Here is a 26,159-nt window from a genome sequence, read left to right on the forward strand (position 1 = left end):
GTCACCCTGTTTGCAGTCAGACCTCACTCCCATCATCCTTCCTAGACAGCCCCTGATGTGCTATCGCTGTGTCTTCCAGACATTTCATAAATGGAATAGTATGGGATCTTTTGCATCTGACTTCCTTCCTTTTAATGTTTTTAAGGTTCACCCATGTTGTATGCGTCAGAACTTAATTCTACTAGTTTGTTAAATAGCATTCCATTGCATAGATATATTGCATTTTGTTTATTCATTCATGGTTGATGGACACTTGAGTTGTTTCCAATTTCTTATTGTTATAAATATTGCTGCTTTGAACATTCCTGCATAAGTCTTTGCAGGATCTTTTAGTTTGGGCATTTGAACTCTTAGTTGCAGCATGTGGGATCTAGTTCCCTGACCAGGGATGGAACTTGGGTGCCCTGCTCTGGGATTATGGAGTCTTAGCCATTGGACCACCAGGAAAGTCCCTTGTCATTAACTCTTGAGTCAACAATTTGAGGCTTAGGGGGAGACCTGGGAGACTAAAGCAAAAGCCATTTATCTTAAAGGACAGGGACACAGGGACTTGGATGCACATGGTAGAAGGGACAAAGGATTGTTCGGGATCCCTTTAATAAGGCACGAAATCCGTTCATGAGGACTCTACCTTCACGACCTAATCATCTCCTGAAAACCCTGCCTCCTAATACCACAATCTCTGGGGGGTTAAGATATGGTTTCAACATATGGATTTAGCAGAGACACTAGCATTCAGACCATAGCGCTGAGCAAGTGAGAATACCTCTTCACAAATGAACTAAGAGTACTTGGGCTGGGGCAGTGGGGAGGACAGTGAGAAGTGAGCTAGAGAAATAAGCGAGGGCAAGGTCAAGACAGTCAGGAAGGTGCCATTTAGAAACCTCCTCCCACAGCACAGAGGGGAACAGACTGGTGGGATCTGGGCTTTCCTTTCCAGAAGCTGTGTCAAGCCTCTTGTGGCCTTGAACCTCAGTCCTGTCTCACTAGGACCCACCCTCCTCCGCCTTTCTGCGTTTGGCAGGTGCTACATCACCCTCACCCAATCTCTGCACCTGACCATGAGCGGAGCTCCAGCAGGGCCTGCAGGCACGGGCAAGACGGAGACCACCAAGGACCTGGGCCGCGCGCTGGGCGTCATGGTCTACGTGTTTAACTGCTCCGAGCAGATGGATTACAAGGTACAGGCCCAGCCTTGCGGGGCTGGGGCTAGTGGTGGCCCAAACCATTGATCAGCTTTATCCATGCCACTCTGGCCAAGCTCAGAGACCCAGACCAGGAGGCATTGTTTCTTCACAGGAAACATGGGGACCCTTGGCCCCGGGAGCTGAGTGACCTCCTGTTAAACCTCACCACCATGGAATCCACTTCCACTAATGAGCTCTGCAGCCACAGAAGGGTGACTTCCCCTCTGGGACCTTCCTTCCATCATTTGTAAAATGAGGAAGCTGAACATATCTCCAAAGGCCTAAATTCACTACTTGACCCAGAATCCCAGGAAGGCTCATAAGTGGCTGATATGAAAGTCTTCACATAAAAGCCATAGATGTGCTCTTCTATAAAAGTGGGCATTTTTCTAGAATTTCTCAAGGGCACAGTACTTTACAAGGGCAGGTTTGGCTTCTGAAGACAGACTAACCTCTGTTTTGTTTTTTTAATTTTTGGCTGCACTGGGTCTTACTTGCAGCACGTGGGCTTTTCTTGCTGTGGTTGCACGCAGCATGTGGGATCTTAGTTCCCTGACCTAAGATGGAACTCCTGTCCCCTGCATTGGAAAGCAGCATCTTAACCCCTGGACCACCAGGGAAGTCACAGTAACCTCTGTTCTTAGCAAGAGATACACAAAAGACAAGTGCAAGGTTAATATTCTTCATTCAGTCACTTTTCATTTTTACATTATTTTAATATCAAATATATTCCAGGCGCTGTGTCATAAAAAAAAAGGCAAGGGAAACAAGACACCCATTAGGTCACCTCTTAGCAACATTCTGCTCACAGCTAGACCTTATATAGATTCTTTGTTATAAAAGCATAATAATAGATTATCTCACTGTCTCATTTTTATTTTTTTAATTGTATGTATTTTTGTAGACTGCCGTAAGTCTCTTTTGAAAATAGGATAGCATGTAAATAAATTTAGGGTGGGTGGAAAAAGAAAATAATTACATTAAATGGATCAAATATTTGTAGGTATAAATGATGTGATATATTGATTGCAAAATAAATTTAATTTAAAAATAGTTTTAGAGACTGCAAGATAGCACTTGCAGTTACCCCATACAGAACTCTTTATATGAGATTGATCTGCTGCGACCTTAATCATTTCTCTTGTATATAAAATTTTGCTGCACAGAGTTGCAGAATCCTGTAGCACCATGTTTTCTCATAGAAAGCAGACAAAATGAGGATTCAGGCCCAAAATAGCTGTGCTCCCATATAGTCTACGCACTAAATTTTAATATGGTTGCCTTTATTTATGAACACATAAAGATAATGTTTCTCTTTAAGCCAAGCTGGAAGAAGAAATATTTTTCCCCCTTTAAAGAAACAAGCTAAGCTTTAAGAATAAAGTATCTAGATTCTTCTAGAGTTAAGCAATGGCAGTATTTCTGAGATAAGTATACTCTCCCGAGGAACATTCTGGAGGACACACTCATTTAGATGTGGAAGACCTGGGATATTGACTGAAGAAGAAAAGGCAGATTTCTTAAAGTCACACCTAACATGGGAAACAGGAAGAGATGAGTTGACCCCATGACTAGATGTCACTGCAGTCATTTTACTCAATCCTTTCAAAACTTGATTACTGAACCCTGACCCCACCAATTCCTCTAAGAGTACAGGATCAGAGGACAAGTCTACCCTCAATTTGTTTGAACTGTGTGAAAGTTCAGCCATGTGTGTCTAGTCCAGACACAGATCAGAGCAAGAACAATAAGTACAAGCTGTAGTGGGACACAGCAAAGGTGAGGTGACCACTTCCTGGACATCAGACATCCTTTGTAACCAAACAGCCTCACTAAGCAGTGTCAAACCTCCTCTTCCCTTTCTTGCTCAGCTATTCAGATAGAGGAATGGAGGGGTAGGCAGATGGATAAATGGAGATGGATAGATAGATGATTGACTGATATATAAATAGTTAAATGAGTGAAAGAGAGATTGGTGCTTCCCAGTTGGCACTAGTGGTGAAGAACCCGCCTGCCAAAGCAGAGATGTAAGAGACGTGGGTTCCATCCCTGGGTGGGGAAGATCCCTGGAGGAGGGCATGGCAACACACTCCAGTATCCTTGCCTGGAGAACCCCATGGACAGAGAAGCCTGGCAGCTTACAGTCCATGGGGCCGCAAAGAGTCAGACATGACTGAAGCGACTTAGCGTGCCTGCAGAGAGAGAGATAGATTAGATATATGCAATAGTTGTTGTTGTTGTTCAGTTGCTGTGTTGTGTCCGACTGTTTGTGACCCCATGGACTGTAGCACACCAGGCTTCCCTGTCCTTCGCCATCTCCTGGAGTTTGCTCAAACTCACGTCCATTGAGTCGACTATGCCATCCAGCCATCTCATCCTCTGCTGTCCCCTTCTCCTCCTGCCTTCAATCTTTCCCAACATCAGAGTCTTTTCCAATGAGTTAGCTCTTCCCATCAGATGGCCAAAGTATTGGAGCTTCAGCTTCAGCATCAGTCCTCCCAATGAATACTCAGGATTGATTTCCTTTAGGATTGACCAGTTTCTAACCAGTGGTCTTTAGGGAACCAGGAGTTCTGGGATAAAGGGGATAGAAAATTATCAATACTTACACATGTAATGGTAAGCCTAGCATGGACGGTAATTTAATCTCTGTACATCTCTTTGCAGTCTTGCGGCAACATCTACAAGGGCCTTGCTCAGACTGGTGCCTGGGGCTGTTTCGACGAGTTTAATCGAATCTCTGTGGAGGTCTTGTCAGTGGTGGCGGTACAGGTATGGGGGCAAAAGTTGATGGAAGTGTGTGGTCTTCACGCCAAGCACTGAGGACTTCTGCATCTTCTTGTTTACACCCTCTCTTCACCCTTCCCCCGTTGCATTTTCTCTATCTGCTTAAATCAGGCCTGGGTGCAGGACAGGGTATCCTACAGGCCTCTGCAAAAGGGAATCCATATACTGGCCATGAGTCTCCATTTCCTCCTCTGTAAAGTGGGAAGAAAGAACATCCATGCACCTGTTTCTTGGGGATGAGGAAAGGCTCAGCAAGATGGCAGAGCCCAGCTCCTTAGAAGAGGCACAGGACTGTCTGTCATGAACACTCACACCTGTGGTGTCCCAATGCCGCACCTAGCACTAGAGGCTACCACCAGGCTGTCTCCACATGTCCCTGCGAGCAGCCAGGGGACAAAAGGGAAGCAGCGAGAGCCAGATAGACCAAAGTCAGCAGAGAGTTCGTCTTGGGCTCCAGAGATTGTATGACCAAGTTCCGCATATATCTGGGATTGTGAAAGAAGCGGGTTCTGGTAGAGTTAGCCAGACAAGGCAGGGCAGAAGTGGTTTGGCGTGTCGGCTGTGCAACCACACTACCAATGTTCACTTCTGGTCCTGCCACTTACTAGCCATGTGCCCTCAGGCAAGTCCATATCTCAAATTTCACATCTGTAAAGGGGGTTAAGAGCTTACTTGATCTGGTTGTAATAATTACTGAATGAGTTAACTTAAAGCTGTACACAGAGTAGGCACACAACAGACGTCAGTCTCTGTTATGATGGTGGTAGTGGTGAGAGTGATGGTGACAATGGTGGTTCTGTCATGGTGATGATGATGGTGATGGATGATGATGGTGGTGGTGGTGGTGATGCTGATGATGGTGGTGGTGGTGGTGATGATGATAAGGGTGATGATGGATGATGATGGTGGTGATGTTGATGATAATGGTGATAATGATGGTGGTGGTGGTGATGGTGATAATGGTGATAATGGTGGTGGTGGTTGTGGTGACGATGATGATAATGGTGATAATGATGGTGGTGGTTCTGGTGATGGTGATGATAATGGTGATAATGATGGTGATGATAATGGTGATAATGATGGTGGTGGTTATGGTGACGATGATGATAATGGTGATAATGATGGTGGTGGTTCTGGTGATGGTGATGATAATGGTGATAATGATGGTGGTGGTTGTGGTGACGATGGTGATAATGGTGATAATGGTGGTGGTGGTTGTGGTGATAATGATGATAATGGTGATAATGATGGTGGTGGTTCTGGTGACGGTGATGATAATGGTGATAATGATGGTGGTGGTTCTGGTGATGGTGATAATAATGGTGATAATGATGGTGGTGGTTGTGGTGATGATGATGATAATGGTGATGATGATGGTGGTGGTTCTGGTGATGATGATGATAATGGTGATAATGGTGGTGGTGGTTGTGGTGATGGTGGTGATAATGGTGATAATGGTGGTGGTGGTTGTGGTGATGGTGATGATAATGGTGATGGTGGTTGTAGTGATGGTGGTGATAATGGTGGTGGTGGTTGTAGTGATGGTGATAATGGTGATAATGGTGATGGTGGTTGTAGTGATGGTGGTGATAATGGTGGTGGTGGTTGTAGTGATGGTGATAATGGTGATAATGGTGGTGGTGGTTGTGGTGATGGTGATAATGGTGATAATGGTGGTGGTGGTTGCGGTGATGGTGGTGATAATGGTGGTGGTGGTTGTGGTGATGGTGATGATAATGGTGATGGTGGTTGTAGTGATGGTGGTGATAATGGTGATGGTGGTTGTAGTGATGGTGGTGATAATGGTGGTGGTGGTTGTGGTGATGGTGATAATGGTGATAATGGTGGTGGTGGTTGTGGTGATGGTGATAATGGTGGTGGTGGTTGTGGTGATGGTGATAATGGTGATAATGGTGGTGGTGGTTGTGGTGATGATGATAATGGTGATAATGATGGTGGTGGTTGTGGTGATGGTGATAATGGTGATAATGGTGGTGGTGGTTGTGGTGATGATGATAATGGTGATAATGATGGTGGTGGTTGTGGTGATGGTGATAATGGTGATAATGGTGGTGGTGGTTGTGGTGATGGTGATAATGGTGGTGGTGGTTGTGGTGATGGTGATAATGGTGATAATGATGGTGGTGGTTGTGGTGATGGTGATAATGGTGGTGGTGGTTGTGGTGATGGTGATAATGGTGATAATGGTGGTGGTGGTTGTGGTGATGGTGATAATGGTGATAATGGTGGTGGTGGTTGTGGTGATGGTGATAATGGTGATAATGGTGGTGGTGGTTGTGGTGATGGTGATAATGGTGATAATGGTAGTGGTGGTTGCGGTGATGGTGGTGATAATGGTGGTGGTGGTTGTGGTGATGGTGATGATAATGGTGATGGTGGTTGTAGTGATGGTGGTGATAATGGTGATGGTGGTTGTAGTGATGGTGGTGATAATGGTGGTGGTGGTTGTGGTGATGGTGATAATGGTGATAATGGTGGTGGTGGTTGTGGTGATGGTGATAATGGTGGTGGTGGTTGTGGTGATGGTGATAATGGTGATAATGGTGGTGGTGGTTGTGGTGATGATGATAATGGTGATAATGATGGTGGTGGTTCTGGTGATGGTGATGATAATGGTGATAATGGTGATAATGATGGTGATGATAATGGTGATAATGATGGTGGTGGTTGTGGTGATGGTGATAATGGTGATAATGGTGGTGATGATGATGGTGGTGGTTGTGGTGATGGTGATAATGGTGATAATGATGGTGGTGGTTGTGGTGATGGTGATAATGGTGATAATGGTGGTGGTGGTCGAGGTGATGGTGATGACGCTAAGGGTGATGATGACCATGGTGGTGGTGGTGATGGTGGAGTGGTGGTGATGATGATTACTATCATTATTACTTGAACCCTGAAGGAAATGGTTTGAAGAAAGGTAGAAGGATGGAACGCACAGGACAGGGAAGAAGGGTCTACTCCCTAGTCTCTCTGGTCTCCTCTACACCCTTCATTCCTTCTCAGCTGGCCCAGGTTCAGGCTCTCTTAGCAAACTTAGCGTCCTAACTGATGAGGCAGTGCCCAGCAGCCACTGTCCCCAGTGTATAACAGACAGACACTGAATTTCCCTAATTTTGAAACTGCCCAACACAAGGGCAGTAATGAGGTCTCCAAGATCAGTTGCCTTTTGCTTCTGGAGTTAAATGAAATCAATTCAACCTGGAATTCCCTGATGTGTTCACATTCTCATCCAGGAATATATCTGAGGACACATTCTCAAGAAAGTGGTCTGACAGCCACCTGGGCAAAATCTGAGCTGCTACTGTTTAAAATCATAGTCCCCAGAGGAGAAAATTGCACTGTGTTCACGCCGCAATCCAGGTTGGCATGTTGGTGCAGAAGCTGCAGCAGCTGTGACAGTTCCCCCGCCCTCCCCTCTCCTCCCTGCCTCTCCTCTCCGCTCCTCACATGTCCATGTCCCTCTTCCCAGTAACTTCTACAAAAGTGAGCATGCCTCAGTGTCCTCGTAGGTGGAAATTTTCATTTCTCTGTCAGATTGCTTAAGCAGAATTATGTATCCAACTGGGAAAGGTAAACCAATTCCAAGAACAATTATTCTGTTATTTTTTAAACATATAAGATACTACTTTCCTTTTTTCTGGAATTTTGCCACGACTGTTGCAATCAGCTCCCTAGGCTTTGGGTTATATGGGCCAGCCGTTACCCTAAGCCTCCAGCCTGGGTCCCCTCCATGCTCCCTGGTCAGGTGTCCCTTCCATAGATTCAAGCCCTGTGTGTTGGGCTGTGGCTGGAAGCAGTTAGACACAGCAGAGCAGCTAGCAGGGGCTCTAGAACCCAGCACAGCAGTGTTTCAAAAATTCATGCCCTGAACAAATAAATGCTAGTGTCTCAGAGCTAGGGGAGCTCCCATGTAACACCATTTATAGAGGAGTCTAAGGTCTAAAGTAAAAACACAGAAACATTTTTAAAAGTGTAAAATATGACGAGTGGGTTGCACTTCCCAAAGAAAGCAGACTTCAATCTGCCCCTGCAGAGAGAAGCATGGAGTGAGCCAGGCAGGGTTTTTTATTTTGATTTTTAAATTTTGTATCGGGATATAGCTGGTGTACATTGTTGTGACAGTTTCACCCCACATTCCTCGCTGGGTGATGAGGGCAGTGAGGGGCCCCATGGCACAGTGGTGCTGTGAGCGCCATGGGAACCAGCAGAGTGTGGGCTGTGGGCCAGTGTGCCGGGCTCTGGAAGCCACCTCGGCCAGGACGCATGGACATCCTGTGCACGGAGCAGAAGTTTCAGTCTCAAGCTAATTACTGCGAGCTCAGCAATTCTGTCATTAGAGCTTCAGTTGGGAAAGAAGCTGAATCCCAGTTGTGGAACCGCTGGGCGTTCTGGCAGAAACCGCCCTCTGGACACTGAGAGCCTCACCCGTGGGGGACGGTCCACTGCCTCCAGTCCCTCTTCCTGACTCTGTCTCCGTCTGTCTGTGTGCCTGTCTCTCTCTCGTTAAGTGTTCCAGTTCCAACTCTCTGTCCACCTCTCCTCCCTCTGTCTCTCTTGTTTACGATCCGGCTGTTCCCCTCTCCTGCCTTATACGCACTCCAGTTACTTCGCCCTGAGCCTCTTTCTCTCTATTTCCCGTGTTTGTGATCAGCCCTGTTTCTCTCCCTCTGCTTCTCGCTCTGGTATATGGCCCAGCTCTCTGCCTCTCTGTTATTTATAGACCAACTCTTCCCCTCTCCTTCTCTCTTACATACACTCTAGCTGTCTTGCTCTCTCTCTCTCTCGCACGCATATTCAGACACACATCCCTGCAGCCCAATCTCCACGGAACCCTTGACTGTTCTAAACACCTGAGCACCGCTGATACACCTGAGGTTTATTCAAAACCTTTCACTGGCCCCGACTTCCCGATTCTGCAGATGTCCTAGGGCCTGGCTGGACAAGGGAGCCCCTTTTGCCTTCCCTCCTTCTGCTGCTGATCATTTTTGCACACACTTTCCCAAAGCAGCAGGTGTGGAAATAAACAGGTGAATTTCATTTCTGTCTCTGCTTCACTGCTCTAAGAATGATCTAGAATCTATATCTGACCAGGTCAAGCTTCAGCTTAAATCCCCTCCGGCTCCAGACCACATTTAAGAAAAACTCTAATCTCTATAGAAAGACATGACTAGCCCCTGGGCATCTGGCCCAGCCTCCCTTTGCCACTGTGGCTCTTTCCTCTCCTCACCAGACACCCGATCCCTGCTGGACTCACCTGTGCTTTCCAGGCCTGTTCTAGAAATGTAGATGGGGGAGAAGCTGAGAGAGTTAAGACCAGAGAAGGACTACACTGCAGTGATGGAGGACAGGGTAACAGTTTCCATGTTGGTCGCTGTTTTTGAGCATTTTGGTGTGTGCGCTAAACTCCCTGTGGACTTTATTTCACTCACTCCTTAGAGCAAGCCCAGCGGGTCCTGGTGGTCCTTCTCTCCGTCTTGTAGTAGCTAGGAGCCCAGGCTGCAGAATCCACAGGCCTGGATCCTGATGCAGACGCCAGCACAGAGCAGCTGTGGAGGGCTCGGGAAACTACTCCCCTCTTGGTGCATCCAATTCTTTACAGAGAAAGGGGATGATGGTAGTAAAGAGCCCCTCTCAAAGGATCCTGGTGGGGATCCCACGACTTAATCCAGATCTGTGCTCAGGACAGCAGTCAGTATGGGGGGTGGGGGAGGGAACCAGTGCTCAGGGCTGTCCATCTCCAACCTCTTAGGCACCACGTGATAGGCATGGGCATGGGGCTAGAGGTGGCCAGATTTCCTCTGGACACGCACCCAGTGCCCATTAATAAAGGGTCCAGGGCTCAGGGCTCAGGGCTCAGGCCTCAGGCGTGTCCTTCAGTGTGACCCTGGGGTCCCAGCCTTAGCCACCATCCAACCCCTGGAACGCAGAGGGGGCGTTTTCCCATGAACTGTTCACCAGGTAAAAAGCATTCAAGATGCAATTCGAGACAAGAAGCAGCGGTTCAACTTCCTTGGAGAGGAGATTAGTTTGAACCCATCCGTGGGCATCTTCATCACCATGAACCCAGGCTACGCTGGTCGTACAGAGCTGCCCGAAAACCTCAAGGCTCTGTTCAGGTGAGTGCCCACTTTGCCCTGGACTTATAAGGACCCCAGAGAGAAGCTTCTTTATTCTTTCCACTGAAAACATATGACGTATATGTTAGAAGAAATGTAGAACATATATTAAAAAGTAGATTGTATAAAACACATTTAATGCCATCAGCAGTAAAATGATTTTTTTGCTGAATTATGTTCTGTTCTTCTTTACAGGCATAGAATTTATGCATTTGTAGTATATGCTTGTGGTCTACACACAGTTTTGCATTGTTCTTTAACTTCGTAGTTTATCATAATCCTATCATCAATAGTTTCTTCTTCTGTTAGATATTCTTAAGAAATCTCATTTCATGACTATGTTTTATTCTATCAAGTGCATGGTCTGCAATGTAGTTAGCAAGTCCCCTGTAGTTAAACATTAAGACTGTTTCTGACATTTAAAATAAATTTATGCGTCATGGTAAAATATACATAAGTAGTTTTTTTTGTATGCATGATTATTTTCTTTGGCTAGGTTCCCAGAAATGGAATCACCGAGTTAACAGGGAGAAACATTTTTAGGCTCTCGACACACATTGCCAAGTTGCTTTCCACACACAGTAGTGCCGAGTGACACTCCTGGAGATGATGCGTGGTTGTTGTTTAGTCGCTCAGTCGTGTCCAACTCTTTGCAACCCCATGGACTGCAGCACGCCAAGCTTCTCTGTCCTCCACTATCTCCTGGAGTTTGCTCAAATCCATGTCCATTGAGTCGGTGATGCCATCCAACCATCGCATATTCTGCTGCCCTCTCCTCGTTTTGCCTTCAGTCTTTCCCAGCATCAGGGTCTTTTCTAATGAGTTAGTTCTTCCCATCAGGTGACCAAAGTATTGGAGTTTCAGCTTCAGCATCAGTCCTCCCAATGAATATTCAGGACTGATTTCCTTTAGGATTGACTGGTTGGATCTCCTTGCAGTCCAAGGGACTCTCAAGAGTGTTTTCCTGCACTAAAGTTCGAAAGCGTCAATTCTTCATCAGTTACTCTTCTTTATGGTCCAACTCTCCCATACATACGTGACTACCAAAAAACCAGAGCTTTGACCATACAGACCCTTGTCAGCAAAGTAAAGTCTCTCCTTTTTAATACGCCATCTAGGTTCGTCATAACTTTCCTCTAAAGACATGTAACAACTCTAGGCTCCTATTTCATACCTAATAATTTTAAAATTAAGTAATTGTAGGGACTTCTCTGGACTTCCCAGGTGTCATTAATGGTAAAGAACCCCCACCAATGCAGGAGATGTAAGAAACATGGGTTTGATCCCTGAGTCAGGAAGATCCCTGGAAGGGGGTACGACAACCCGCTCCAGTGTTCTTGCCTAAAGAATCTCATGGACAGAGGAGCCTGACTGGCCACAGTCCATAGTGTTGCAGAGTCGGACGCAACTGAAGCGGCTAAGCACAGCACAGCACAGGGACTTCTCTAACAGTCCAGTGGTTGAGACTTTGCCTTCTAATGCAGTAGATGGGGATTAAATCCCTGGTCAGGGAGCTAAGATTGCATGTGCCTCATGGCCAAAAAACCAAAGCATAAAACAAGCAATATTGTAACAAATTCAATACAGACTTTTAAAAAAAAGAAAAGAAATACAAGGGAAAGAAATTCTTTAAAAACTAAGTAACTGTAAAATAAAATGTTACTAGAACTAGAAGGAAAAAATCACAGTGAATTCTTATATGCAGATACAAATTCCCTTTGGTATTCTATTTCTCATTTTGTGGCAAGGTGGGGTTAACAGGTACTGACTTCAGCTCTTGGCATTAGGCGTTGGCATTTGTATGCAAATAAGTGTAGAATAATCTCTGAGGGTCTGGACTTGGAGGAGACAAGTTTCAGGATGAGGACCAGAGAGATTAGAGAGACTCGCTTCCTCAACAGTAGCCCCAAATCTGTGATAATGTGGGGCTAATTACTAACCTGTAACCTGCTAATTACTCAGGCTTCACTAATCTGTGCCTTGTGTAAGGCACACGAGACTTAGCTTGCAAGACTTGAGTCGTTGCTCCACTTCTGTCCCCATCTGATCATATCATCCATCACCTTGAGTGGGCAAGTCTACTCCCTTTACCCTTATTAATTCATTTTAACATTGAAAATCTTCGATGAAATCATTGCCGAGGTCTCAGTTTCCACCCTCACACATGCCTGCATCTGTGATCTCAGCCAGTGTCTCTTGTCTCACAAGCTCCAGGCATGGCTGGGGACACAGTCAGCCCTATGTCTCCCTCTCACAGGCCTTGTGCAATGGTTGTCCCAGACTTTGAGTTGATCTGTGAAATCATGCTGGTGGCCGAAGGATTCATTGAGGCACGGTTACTAGCCAGGAAGTTCATCACCCTTTACCAGCTGTGCAAAGAGCTTCTCTCTAAACAGGTAACCCTCCCTGGTTACACCAGGTGACCACTCAAGTGTGATTGTCCCAGCTCTGGATGGGTTCTGGAGCTGGGGTATTAGACATAGCACCTTCTCATAATAGATTCTTTACTGTCTGAGCCACTCACCAGACTTCCCTCTTATGGGCTTCCCTCATAGCTCAGTTGGTAAAGAATCTGCCTGCAATGCAGGAGACCCCAGTTCAATTCCTGGGTTGGGAAGATCCACTGGAGAAGGGATAGGCTACCCACTCCAGTATTCTTGGGCTTTCCTTGTGGCTCAGCTGGTAAAGAATCCACCTGCAATACGGGAGACCTGGGTTTGATCCCTGGGTTGGGAAGGATCCCCTGGAGAAGGGAAAGGCTACCCACTCCAGTATTCTGGCCTAGAGAATTCCATGGACTATACAGTCCATGGGGTTGCAAAGAGTTGGACACGACTGAGTGACTTTCAGTTTTTCAGTTTCATAATAGATAGTCACTGTACCCATAAGCATATTCAAAACTCTGCAGACTTATTATAGTAATAAAGATACTTCTATAAATATACTATAACAAGGAAACTTCTATAATAAAGATACATGTTTATTATCTTAGCTAAGATAATAAAGATACATGTTTATTATTAACTAAAAAATTTAACTTAGCCTAGCATTTAAAAAATAAACCTGTTTGGCCATAACACTCCATTTTTTAGTACAATACTTAGTAACACCTCGTAGACTACCAGTGTCCCGTAAGAAACATTGCAGTGGCCAGTGAAAGCCCTTGAAGGGAGCGGTCTCTGCCTGAAGGAACATTAGATCTGGGAAGAAGACTAGGGAGAGAGAGTCAGACATCAAATGGCACCCCAGTGCTCTTTGTTTCTGGTCCTTAAATGTGGCTTCTTTCCAGGCCAGACCAGGACCTAGGAACCCAGAATCTTCATCTGCTATGTTGTAGATCTTTTCTTTTGCCCCCACCTTGACCTCACAAGTGACCTAGTAGTGACATGATATCTAATTCTGCTGACACGAGCCTGAGCCCGTGGGTCCCGCATTCCAGCATCTCTGGTCTCACCAGCCCCCTTCCCCCAGGATCACTACGACTGGGGCCTGAGGGCCATCAAGTCTGTGCTGGTGGTGGCCGGATCCCTGAAGCGAGGAGATCCTAACCGGCCTGAGGACCAAGTCCTGATGCGCTCGCTGCGAGATTTCAACGTCCCCAAGATCGTGACTGACGACATGCCAGTGTTCCTGGGCCTGATCGGGGACCTGTTTCCTGCCCTGGATGTCCCTCGGAGGAGAGATCTCGACTTCGAAGCCCTGGTTAGGAAGGCGGTGATGGAGCTGAAACTCCAGGCTGAGGACAACTTTGTGCTCAAGGTACATGGGGTTTTTCCTCCCTCCCGAGATTTGTCTCTTCTTTTCTTTGACAATGGATTACAGTTCGTCCTTAATCCAAAAGGCTGCTCTCAATGTACAGATATTCATCGACTTTGCAAAAACTCAGTTCACTTCAGTAGCTCTTTATAGGGGCTTCCCTGGTGGCCCAGGGGTAAAGAATCTGCCTACCATGCAAGAGACACAGGTTTGATCCCTGGCTCAGGAAGATCCCCTGGAAGAAGAAATAGAAACTCTCTCCAATATTCTTGCCTGGGGAATCCCATGGACAGAGGAGCCTGGCAGACTACAGTCCATGGGATTTCAAAGAGTCGGACGTGACTGAGCAACTAAAGAACAGCAACAGCTCTTTAGAGGGACACCCACAGTGTGGAATGTGTCATAGGAATGCAAGAGAAGGACAGAGCCCTACCATCGGGGGTTCACATTCTCAGAGGAATGAGACCCAGGCTCTGTTACATCGTGTTCCTTTCCCGTGAATTACTTCATGCACCATAATAACATTGATGCATCTCAGAGACATTACTTTCTGCAAAACTGTTTGGCAAAAATAACACTTAGGGCAGAGATGGCTTCCCTGGTGGCTCAGACGGTAAAGAATCTGCCTGCAATGCAGGGGACCCAATTTTGATCCCTGGATTGGTAAGAACCCCTGGAGAAGGGAGTGGCTACCCAGTCCAGTATTCTTGCCTGGAGAATCACATGGATAGAGGAGCCTGATGGACTATAGTTCGTGGGGTTGCAAAGAGTCGGACACGACTGAGTGACTAACCCACAACCCAATATTAACTTGGAAAGGAATAATCCCATGGAAGTGTGAAAACTGGGAAGGAGATATAACAGTAAATTTCTGGAAAGGTGAAAAGAGGATGAAAGAAGACTGACAGATCAAGCAGAGCAGAGGGGGGTTGCAGGTGTAGAAAGGGCTTCAGGGGACAAGGAGCCAGGAGGCAGCTGGTCTGCCAAGCAGAACCTCGGAGCAGCTCTGGGCTCAGCGCAGGTAGTGAAGGAGGGCAGGGAATGAGGAAGAGAAGTGAAAGCAACCAGGAGGGGGGAACGTCTAGACACAGCATAACGGGATTTCAGAAGTCAAGGGTCAAGAGGGAAAAATGAAAGTTTTGTGGCGGGGTGATGGATTGAGGTGTACAGGTGACCCGCGAAGGAATGAAATTCAGGATGATGTCAGAACCTCTCACCAACAATATCAGGTAGTACCGGACAAGGAAACCATTCCTTCAAAGTTCTGAGGGGAAACGATCTCAAAACTCCATTATGTACCAGATTATCAGATAGTTTCAAGGAGTTACAGATTTTATTGATATTACATAGCCATCCTATTCTATTATGCTATAGAACATACCACAAAAAAACATGGATGAAAAACAAATGTCACGGGATTCAAAAATTCAAGAATCAAATGAGGGAAGTCTCTGAATTACCGGGGTCAGCAGACCTAGAAAGCAGCTAACCCAAATCAAGGCAGTAGTTCCATGGTCTGTAAGAAAAAGGACATCAAAAGTAGATAAGGCATATAAATGGGAAAGAGAATCATTGAAGAGCTTCAGGCAGTCCTCTACCTGGAATGTGTGTATGCTAAGGGATGAGAGACAAAATTAGAAGCTGATTTGGGCCAGATTGCGACAGGGCCTTTAAACCAGTGTCAGGATTTGGGATGTCATCACCAAAACTTGGGAGAACCACTGAAGGGACAACCTGATGACAGGGACAGGATCACATTTTCATTCCAATAAGCTTACCAGAGTGTAGAAAGGTGAGCCTGAAGACAAACTACAACAAGAGTGATGATGCTTTCCATGCAACCACTGTCCCCCAAGGAGCTCCCTGACTCCAGCCTCATCAAGCCATCTGGTCAACCACATCATGCTCTGTCACACCACGAGTCTTTGTGCTATTTCCTCTGCCTGGAATAGCCTTCCCATTCATCTTCTTGGCAAAGTCCTACCCACCCCTGAAGCCCCAGTTCAAATGCCCCATCCCCTGTGAAGCCTTTCATATTCCCTTTTTCTATATAAAATCTACTGTTTCTTCCTATCTGTCGCCATAATATTCATGTTCACAGGGTTCTCATGGCAAGAATACTGCAGTGGGTTGCCATTCCCTCTTCCAGGGATGGTTTGATGCTTTCAAATTGTGATGCTAGAGAAGATTCTTGACAGTCCCTTGGACAGCAAGGAGATCAACCAGTCAATCCTAAAGGAAATTAACCCTGAATATTCATTGGAAAGACTGATGCTGAAGCTGAAGCTCCAATACTTAGACCACCTGATGTGAAGAGCCAACCCATTGGAAAAGATCCTGATGCTGGGAAAGATTGAAAGCAGGAGGAGAAGAGGGAGGCAGAAGATGAGCTGGTTGGATGGCATCACGAATGCAAAGGATGTGAATTTGGGCAAGCTCCAGGAGATGGTGAGGGACAGGGAAGCCTGGTGTGCTGCAGTTCTTGGGGTTGCAAAAAGTCAGACATGACTTGGCTACTGAACAGCAACAACAATCTCTTTTCACAGCATTTAGTAAATACATCAGCCGTAGCAATTATGCCCTTCATGCATGTGTGCGTGTGCTCAGTTATGTCAGACTGTTTGCAACCCCATAGACTGTAGCCCACCAGGCTTTTCTGTCCATGGGATTCTCCAGGCAAGAATATTGGAGTGGGTTGCCATTTTCTCCTCCAGGGGATCTTCCTGACACAGGGATTGGACCCACATCTCAATTATCTCCTTCCATTATAGCGGTTTGTCAATATGACTTGCTTCTCTATCGGACTGTGAGATCAGGGAGAGCTGGAGAGTCATCTCTGAATCTTTCTCACAAGACACACTCTCTGGCACTTAGTGGTTACTAATAACTACTCACATGGTGAATAAGTGAATAAATGAATTATGTTGCCCCGACATTTAGGACCCCATCATATCCTGGGGGGAGTAACCCTCCCTGTGTTGGCCTCAGGCCTCTCTTCAGGCATCAGCCTGCCCCCAGGGGAGCGGTGGGATGTGGGTGAGAGACGGGCCCCTCTGGCCGGGTTCTGTGTCTCCCAGGTGGTCCAGCTGGAGGAGCTCCTGGCGGTACGGCACTCTGTGTTCCTGGTGGGCAGCGCGGGAACTGGCAAGTCGCAGGTGCTGAGGTCCTTGCACAAGACCTACCAGATCATGAAACGCCGCCCTGTCTGGACTGACCTCAACCCCAAAGCAGTCACCAACGATGAGCTCTTTGGCATCATCAATCCAGCCACACGAGAATGGAAGGATGGTAAGGGCGGGATGCTTCTGTCTTAGCTACTTGGGCCAATGAGAAGGCAGTGGGGAGGGTGCGGAGGAGGGAAAGCTGAGCTGATCAGTTTGGCGTGGGAGGAGGTGAAAAGAATCAAAGAAACTGATTTTGGCTTGGAAAGGAGCCTCATACTTTGGGGTACTTTCTCTCCTTGGGGATTTTTCAGCTCGTAGAGAGGATAAACAGGGCAGGTCTTCTCAGCTGCAGTTCTATGATTCTGGACTGCAAGTCATGGGGTTCCCACATTGCCTGGCAGAAGGTCTGACATGGGTCAGGCAGGGAAGCCCACCTCTCATTCCCAAAGGAGAAGGCAGGCTAGCATCCCACAGAGGGTACCTCCCTGTCAGTACCAGCCCAGGAGTGACGGGGAGGCTGCTACAGAAGACTCATCTCAGGAGCATCCTGGGACCACAGGAGGATGTGTATAGGATGGGGCGTCCCAGGTGGCTCCGTGGTAAAGAATCCACCTGCACTGCAGGAGTCGTGGGTTCAATCCTTGAAAAGGAAATGGCAGCCCACTCCAGTATTCTTGCCTGGAGAGTCCCGTGGACAGAGGAGCCTGGCCGGCTGCGGTCCATGGAGTCACAAAGAGTGGGACACGACTTAGCGACTGAGCACACATGCATGTGTGCAAGTGTGTAGGATAATGCAAACACTGCTCCATTTTATATGAGATCTTGAACATCCATGGATTTTAGTGTCTGCAAGAGTTCCTGGAGCCAAGGAGCTGGTCCCTTCTACAGTGATTCAGACTGTCCAAAACCCATGCTCACTTGGTGCTGACCTCAGCATCACCTTCTGAGAACTGAAAATTGTGATAGGGGTTGAAAGGGTATCCTGTCACTGGGAGGGAGCAGAAGAGAAAATGGAGAAAACTCTCCGCAAGCTGATCTGATCTCTTTCCAAAAGCAGTGTGGCTTCCGGAATGAGGTCATCTCAGGTCCCTCCTAACATCCCAGTACGTCAGGGTGTACTCCCTGTTGTCATTGCTCAGTCGCTCAGCTGTGTCTGACTCTTTGCAACCCCATGGACTATATAGCACGCCAGGCTTCCTATCCTTCACTATCTACCAGAGTCTGCTCAAACTCATGTACGTTGAGTCAATGATGCCATCCAACTGTCTCATCCTCTGTCGCCCCCTTCTCCTCCTGCCCTCAGTCTTTCCCAGCATCAGGGTCTTTTCCAATGTCAGCTCTTTGCATCAGGTGGCCAAAGCATTGTAGCTTCAGCTTCAGCATCGGTCCTTCCAATGAGTATTCAGAGTTGATTTCTTTTAGGATTGACTGGTTTTATCTCCTTGATGTCCAAAGGAGTCTCAAGAGTCTTCTCCAACACCACAATTCGAAAGCATCAAATCTTCGGCTTTCAGCCTTCTTTATGGTCCGACTCTCACATCCATATATAACTACTGGAAAGACCATAGCTTTGACTATACAGATCTGTGTCACCAAAGTGATATGCCTGGATTCCTCTAATTTAGGGTCGTCCATCGAGGCCTTGAAAAATGGGACTTAATGAGTAGCCTCTCTAATTTTTATTTCACTATTAATGAAGCTTAGCATATTTTCCTTCTTAGTGGCCGTAGTAATTGGCTCTTTTGTAATTTTATTCCTCCTTATTATATTCTTATCAGTGTGTAAGTGTTTTTTTAAATATGTCAAAGACATTAAACTTTTATCTGTTATATGCACCACTAATGGTTTTTATCTGTCTTCCATTTGTCTACAGATACTTCATGACATGTTTACCATGTACTTTATAAAAGGAAATTATGTCTGTCTAGTCTTTTAACATCTGGGATTCCTATTTAGTTTATGACTCTTTCTAATTTTAGAGGCATAATATCATAAATTTGGACTTAAAGATTCTTTTCACATTAGCATTTTTTACTCATCTGAAATTTATGTTGGGGCTTAGCTGGGCTTCCCAGGTGGTACAGCAGTAAAGAACCCGCCTGCCAATGCAGGAGACGCAGGTTAAACCCCTGGGTCAGGAAGATCCCCTGGAATAGGAAATGGCAACCTACTCCAGTATTCTTGCCTGGAAAATCCCACAGACAGAGGAGCCTGGTGGGCTACAGTCCATGGGGCTGCACATAGTCAGACTTGAACGATCACAAAGTATGAGGTGAGGTAGAGAATCAGCTTTATTTCCTCCCAAATGGATAATTGACTGTAAAATCTCCATTTATTAAGTAAAGTATCCTTTATCTCTGAATTTAAATTCCAACTTTTCACATGTGCAGCTTTCCTTTGGTATCCCTGGGGGATTGGTTCCAGGAACTCCTGCAGACACTAAAATCCATAGATGTTCAAGCTCTCATATAAAATGGAGTAGTATTTGCTTTATCCTGTACATATTCCCCTGGAAACTTTAAATTATCTCTAGACTACTTATAAGCAACAGTCAGAACTGTATATGGAACAACAGACTGGTTCCAAATAGGAAAAGGAGTACGTCAAGGCTGTATATTGTCACCTTGCTTATTTAACTTATATGCAGAGTACATCATGAGGAATGCTGGGCTGGAAGAAGCACAAGCTGGAATCAAGATTGCCAGGAGAAATATCAATAACCTCAGATATGCAGATGACACTACCTTTATGGCAGAAAGTGAAGAGGAACTCAAAAGCCTCTTGATGAAAGTGAAAGAGGAGGGTGAAAAGGTTGGCTTGAAGCTCAGCATTCAGAAAATGAAGATCATGGCATCTGGTCCCATCACTTCATGGGAAATAGATGGAAAAAGAGTGGAAACAGTGTCAGATTTTATTTTTGGGGACTCCAAAATCACTGCAGATGCTGATTGCAGCCATGAAATTAAAAGACGCTTACTCCTTGGAAGGAAAGTTATGACCAACCTAGATAGCATATTAAAAAGCAGAGACATTACTTTGCCAACCAAGGTCCGTCTAGTCAAGGCTATGGTTTTTCCCGTGGTCATGTATGGATGTGAGAGTTGGACTGTGAAGAAAGCTGATCGCCGAAGAATTGATGCTTTTGAACTGTGGTGCTGGAGAAGACTCTTGAGTCCCTTGTACTGCAAGGAGAGCCAACCAGTCCATTCTAAAGGAGATCAATCCTGGGTGTTCATTGGAAGGACTGATGCTAAAGCTGAAACTCCAATACTTTGGCCACCTCATGCGACGAGTTGACTCACTGGAAAAGAGTCTGATGCTGGGAAAGGTTGGGGGCAGGAGGAGAAGGGGACGACTGAGAATGAGATGGCTGGATGGCATCACCGACTCTGTGGACATGAGTTTGAGTGAACTCCGGGAGTTGGTGATGGACAGGGAGGCTTGGCGTGCTGTGATTCATGGGGTCGCGGAGAGTCGGACACGACTGAGCAACTGAACAGAACAGAACAGAACTTATAACACCTGACACAATGTAAATGCTGTGTAAATAGTTGCAAAAACAATGTAAATGCTATGTAAATAGTTGCTGCTGCTGCTGCTGCTGCTAAGTCGCTTCAGTCGTGTCCGACTCTGTGCGACCCCATAGACGTTAGCCCAACAGTCTCCCCTGTCCCTGGGATTTTCCAGGCAAAAACACAGGAGTGGGTTGCCATTTCCTTCTCCAATGCATGAAAGTGAAAAGTGAAAGTGAAGTCGCTCAGTCGTTTCTGACTCTTAGCGACCCCCTGGACTGCAGCTCACCAGGCTCCTCTGTCCATGGGATTTTCCAGGCAAGAGTACTGGAGTGGGTTGCCATTGTAGAATATGGCAAATTCAAGTTTCGGTTTGGGGAAATTTCTAGAATTGTTTTTTTTTTTTCCCAAATATTTTCAGTCTACGGCTGGTTGAATTCACAGACTTGAAATTTGCTTATTGAAAGGGAAAATTGTATTGACATCTGATTCTGGGTTTTCTATTCTGTTCCATCGCCTATTTATCTAATCCTGTACTAATGTCATTCTATCTTAATTATTATCATTTTACATCCTTTTCCTGTCTGATGAGGTAAATCCCTCCTCAGTACTTTTCTGTAATATCTTTGCTAGTCTTAGATACTTCTTCTACCTTAAATTTAAGCTCACATAATATAATTCAAATTTTAAAGTGGGATAATTTTAAATTAAAATTTTATTAAATATACACATTAAATATGGAGAAATCTACAAAAGTTTATAATAATCATAAATCTGTGTTCCCTAAACAAGAGACCTTCCAAGTAAATGGAATATAACTCTTCAAAAAATTTTAAGAGAACTTGATAAAAATAGAAATACAGTGGTTTATATTAATACATCTTTTTCAATATTAGAAAGATTCAATAGACAGAAAAATAAGTATAGGCATAGAAGAATTAGGAAATGTATCATCAAACGCAATGTAACACAAAGATATAGAACTTTGCATCTTGTCAATAGAAAATATTCCTTTCTCGATAGGTTCATGGAACATTTCCAAAAATTTAAAGTTTAGCTGGGCGTAGAAGAAATTGTAATGAATTCAAAAGTACTGTTTTTCAGGCCACTTTATCTGATACTAATACAATAGAATTAGAAACAAATAGCAAGAAAATGACCAAAAATAATTTTATTACTTGCAATCAAGAAATACCAAGCCCCTGGATAAAAGGGAAAATTTAATTGTAATCCTTCTTGGAAGCAAAATAAAGAGTGTTTATACAGAGACCTCTAGGACACATCTAAAGCCAATAATGAAAATTTCTAAACTCTCATTATTACAGAAGATAGGCTAGAAAAAAGGAAATCAGTATCCATTTTAATAAATTATTCAAAAAATAATAAACTAAACCTGAAGAAAGATGGGAAAAACTAATGAAGATAAAAGCTGAAATTAGTGGGAAGGAACAAAAAAGTATAGGAAGGATAAATAAATATAAATATTGGTTCTTTGTAAAGACCAATAAGTCCGTTGTGAGCATGATTAATGGGGGTAAGAGAGAGTAAAAGTAAACAAGGAATTAGAAAGACGATTTAACAGTAGATATAGACAAGAATTAAAGAGACACAATTAGATCATACATACTTGAAAAACTGAAAGAAATAGATGATTCCCTAACCTGGAGAAGACTCTTGAGAGTCCCTTATACTGCAAGGAGATCCAACCAGTCCATTCTAAAGGAGATCAATCTTTGGCCACCTCATGCAACGAGCTGACTCACTAGAAAAGAGTCTGATGCTGGCTGGGATTGGGGGTGCGAGGAGACGGGGATGACAGAGAATGAGATGGCTGGATGGCATCACCGACTCGATGGACATGAGTTTGAGTGAACTCCGGGAGTTGGTGATGGACAGGGAGGCCTGGCGTGCTGTGATTCATGGGGTCGCAAAGAGTGAGCGACTGAACTGAACTGAACCAAATATAATTTTAACAAAATTTACTCAATGAGAAGTAGAAAAAGTAAACTAATGAAATGAAAAATTTTTAAACAGTAGCTGAATTAAGAAACGATAATTCCAAAATCATAAAAAGGACGCCTCTTATTTCATTTTGTGAAGCCAAAATAATTTTGATACCAACCTTTGTGCAGAACCAAAAAGAATAGCCCAAGTTCCATTAAAATTAAGACTAAACCAAAGAGATCTATTACCAGCATTATTATTCTCCTTTGCCTGTGGAAGTCTAGAAAATGCATTTAAAACAATAAAACAGAATACATGGTACAAATTGGAGGAAAAAGACAATTATTAGTTTGGTGATTATACAACTTTATATCTAGAAAATTCAAGACATTATTGAAAAATCACTAGAATCAATAAGAAAAAATATTAAAGATAACTCAGTATAAAGTGAAGTACACCAAATTTGAAAGCGTATCTCTATACTAACAGTAGCCAACTAAAACTGAAAATACAGGGGAAAAAATTCCATTCATGATAACAATAAAAACAAATGCTTAGGAATACATTTAGCCAAAGAGATCCATTGAAAATGCTGTAAAAATTTATTAAGGAACATAAAACAATATTTGAACAAATGAAAAGACATACCATATTATTGACTGGGAAGGCTTAGTATTATAAAAAATCAATTCAATCCAAATTAAAATATAAATTTCATGTAATGCCAACTAAAATCACATCAGGCCTTCTCTCAAAGCCTGCGTTTGGCAAGATTTTCCTGGCTGCAGTTTCAAAGAATGAAAACCTTACCTAAGAAGGTTTCATGTAATTCTATCATGTCGCAGTTGCCTGTTGAAATGATTTGCTCAGTCCCTTGTCACTTTAAAACCTTGGACCATTTCCTTCTCCAGGGGATCTTCCTGACCCAAGGATTGAACCTGTGGCTCCTGCATTGACAGGTGGATTCCTTACCACTGAGCCACCAGGAAGAAGGGGATAAATATATGTAATTATAGTTGATTTGCATTGTTGTATGACAGAAACCAATACAACTTTGTAAAGCGATTTTTCTCCAATGGGGAAAAAAAAAAACTAGGGCCATCAGGTTTTCTTCTAGTTTTGCTGTTGTTGTCATTCTCATAAAAAGTCAGATTAGAACACAGAAAGAGCAGAACCTTGGACATGATTAGACTTTTGGTAAAGTAGGAGAAATGGCCAGTTCTGACCTGAATTTCCTGTGTGCACCTCCTTCCGAAGGCTGTAGCTGATAGGGAAAGTTTGTGTTAAGAGAAAGAAGATTGATGTTGACCTGGAAATTGAGATATCTGTGGTTCCTCTCAGGACTGTTCTCTTCTATCATGCGGGAGCTTGCCAACATCACTCACGATGGGCCCAAATGGATTTTACTGGATGGCGACATTGATCCGATGTGGATCGAATCTCTGAACACTGTCATGGACGATAACAAGGTACCAAGGGGGAAGGGGAGCCCCATGTCATCTCCAATCATCAGTGAAACCAGCTCCCCATGCACATTTGAAAGCCTGGATTCCACAGTGGGGCTGGCCCTGAGTAAGGAATTACTGGTGTCTTTTAAAATTTTTTTTGGCTTTATTGAGATAGAGTTGATATATAACATTGTTATAATGTATATAAAACCTTGTGTACATTTAAGGTGTACTACCTGATGATTTGAAATATTTGTATATTGCAAAATGATTACCACAGTAAGGTTAGTTGACAACTCCATCACTTCCCATAATTACCTTTGTGTGTGCCTGGTGAGAACTTCTAATATCTATTTCTTTTTTAAATTTTTTAAATTGGAGAACAGTATGGAAATTCCTTAAAAAAAAAAAACAACTAGAAGTAGAACTACCCTATGACCCAACAATCCCACTACTGGGCATATACCCTGAGAAAACCATAATTGAAAGAGATGCTTATACACCAATGTTCACTGCAGCACTTTTTACAATAGCGAGGACCTGGAAGCAATCTAGATGTCCACTGACAAGATGAATGGAAACAGAAATTTTGATACATATATGCAATGGAATATTACTCAGCTATAAAAAAGAATGCATTTGAGTCAGTCCTATTGAGGTAGATGGACCTAGAGCCTGTTATACAGAGTAAAGTAAGTCAGAAAGAGAAAGACAAATATCGTATATTAATTCATGCATATGAAATCTAGAAAGATGGTACTAAGATCTATTCTTTCAGCAGCTTTCAAGTACACAGTACAATATTGTTAACTATAGTCACCATCTGTTACATTACTTATTCATCTTATAACTGGGATGTTTATAATTGCCCACCCAATACCCCCATCCCTGGCATCCACCAATTTACTCTCTGTTTCTATGAGTTTTGTTGGTTTTTTTTAAGATTCCATACATAAGTGAGATTAATCTATTGTTTGTCTTTCTCTGTCTGACATTTCATGTACCATAATGCTCTCCAGGCCATCCATGCTGTCACAGATAGCAGAGTTTCCTTCTTTTTATGGCTGAGTAGTATTCCATTCTGTGTGTGTGTGTGTGTGACACATCTTCTTTATCCATTCATCCACTGACAGACACATAGGTTGTTTCCACATCTTGGCTGTTGTAAATAGCACTCTGGTGAGCACGGGTTGCAGATAACTCTTCAAGATCCTGATTTCAGCTGCCTGTAAATGGCAACCCACTCCAGTATTGTTGCCTGGGAAATTCCATGGACAGAGGAGCCTGGCAGGCTATAGTCTATGGGGTTGCAGGAGTTGGACACAACTGAGTGACTTTCACTTTCACTTCACCTTTAACAGGTGTCTCAGAACTGATTCATCCCATATAATAACTTTCAGTTATTTCAAAGCCACTGCCATCACTCATATGTTTTTAGCATTGTTGTAATTTCCTTTAGAATCTTCCACTTGTAGATCAATTCAGTATTTAGAGCTGCAAAGAATCTTAAATCACTTATTCAAATATTTTTTTTAATGATTTTTTGTTTGTTTATAAATAAAGGAAACTGATGATCAGAAACATTCTGAGCCTGTCAAGTGTCCTCAGTGGTGGTCAGTCTTTATCATGGAGAGGATGTTTTATTTTATTTTATCATAAACATTGAAAACTGACTCCCAGTAAAGAGACTGTAAAGTTGGTAGCACTTAACTTGTTTGGAAAGCACACCAGATTAGAGGTTTTACGATGGCATTAACATGTATGGAACATACTCTTCCAGAGGGAGCCCTTTAAAAGAAACAGTAGTTACATGCAACCTGACCTCTTTTCCTTTAATTATCAATTTTTTTTAATATGGTCTGTTGTTTTTATTGTTCATTCACTAAGTCATGTCTGACTCTTTGAGACCCCATGAACTGGAGTACGCCAGGCTTCCTTGTCCTTCACTATCTCCCAAAGCTTGCTCAAACTCATGTCCATTGAATCAGTGATGCCATCTGACCATCTCATCCTCTGTCACTCCCTTCTCCTCCTGCCCTCAATCTTTCCCAGGATCAGAGTCTTTTCCAGTAAGTTGGCTCTTTGCATCAGGTGGCCAAAGTACTGGAGCTTCAGCATCAGTTCTTCCAATGAATATTCAGGACTGATTTCCTTTAGAATTGACTGGTTTGATCTCCTTGCAGTCCAAGAGACTCTCAAGAGTCTTCTCCAGCACCTCAGT

At 44.1% G+C, this 26,159-nt stretch overlaps 1 protein-coding gene across 4 annotated transcripts in view; it reads left to right on the top strand.

The window, feature by feature from the left end:
- DNAH9 (dynein axonemal heavy chain 9) overlaps nucleotides 1-26,159 on the top strand; it is a 297,242-nt gene that overhangs the window by 110,678 nt on the left and 160,405 nt on the right. For all 4 annotated transcript variants that reach the window (XM_088828905.1, XM_088828906.1, XM_055407299.2 and 1 more), the window contains exons 27-33: nucleotides 1,025-1,181; nucleotides 3,855-3,959; nucleotides 9,957-10,114; nucleotides 12,372-12,510; nucleotides 13,586-13,873; nucleotides 16,948-17,158; nucleotides 23,832-23,959. In XM_088828905.1, coding sequence (XP_088685031.1) covers nucleotides 1,025-1,181; nucleotides 3,855-3,959; nucleotides 9,957-10,114; nucleotides 12,372-12,510; nucleotides 13,586-13,873; nucleotides 16,948-17,158; nucleotides 23,832-23,959 — 1,186 coding nt within the window. The remainder of the gene's footprint in view (nucleotides 1-1,024; nucleotides 1,182-3,854; nucleotides 3,960-9,956; nucleotides 10,115-12,371; nucleotides 12,511-13,585; nucleotides 13,874-16,947; nucleotides 17,159-23,831; nucleotides 23,960-26,159) is intronic.

This window comes from Moschus berezovskii, chromosome 20 (genome assembly GCF_049115385.1).
Source record: "Moschus berezovskii isolate FMDL1 chromosome 20, NW_MosBer_1.0, whole genome shotgun sequence".
Lineage (NCBI taxonomy): Eukaryota > Metazoa > Chordata > Mammalia > Artiodactyla > Moschidae > Moschus > Moschus berezovskii.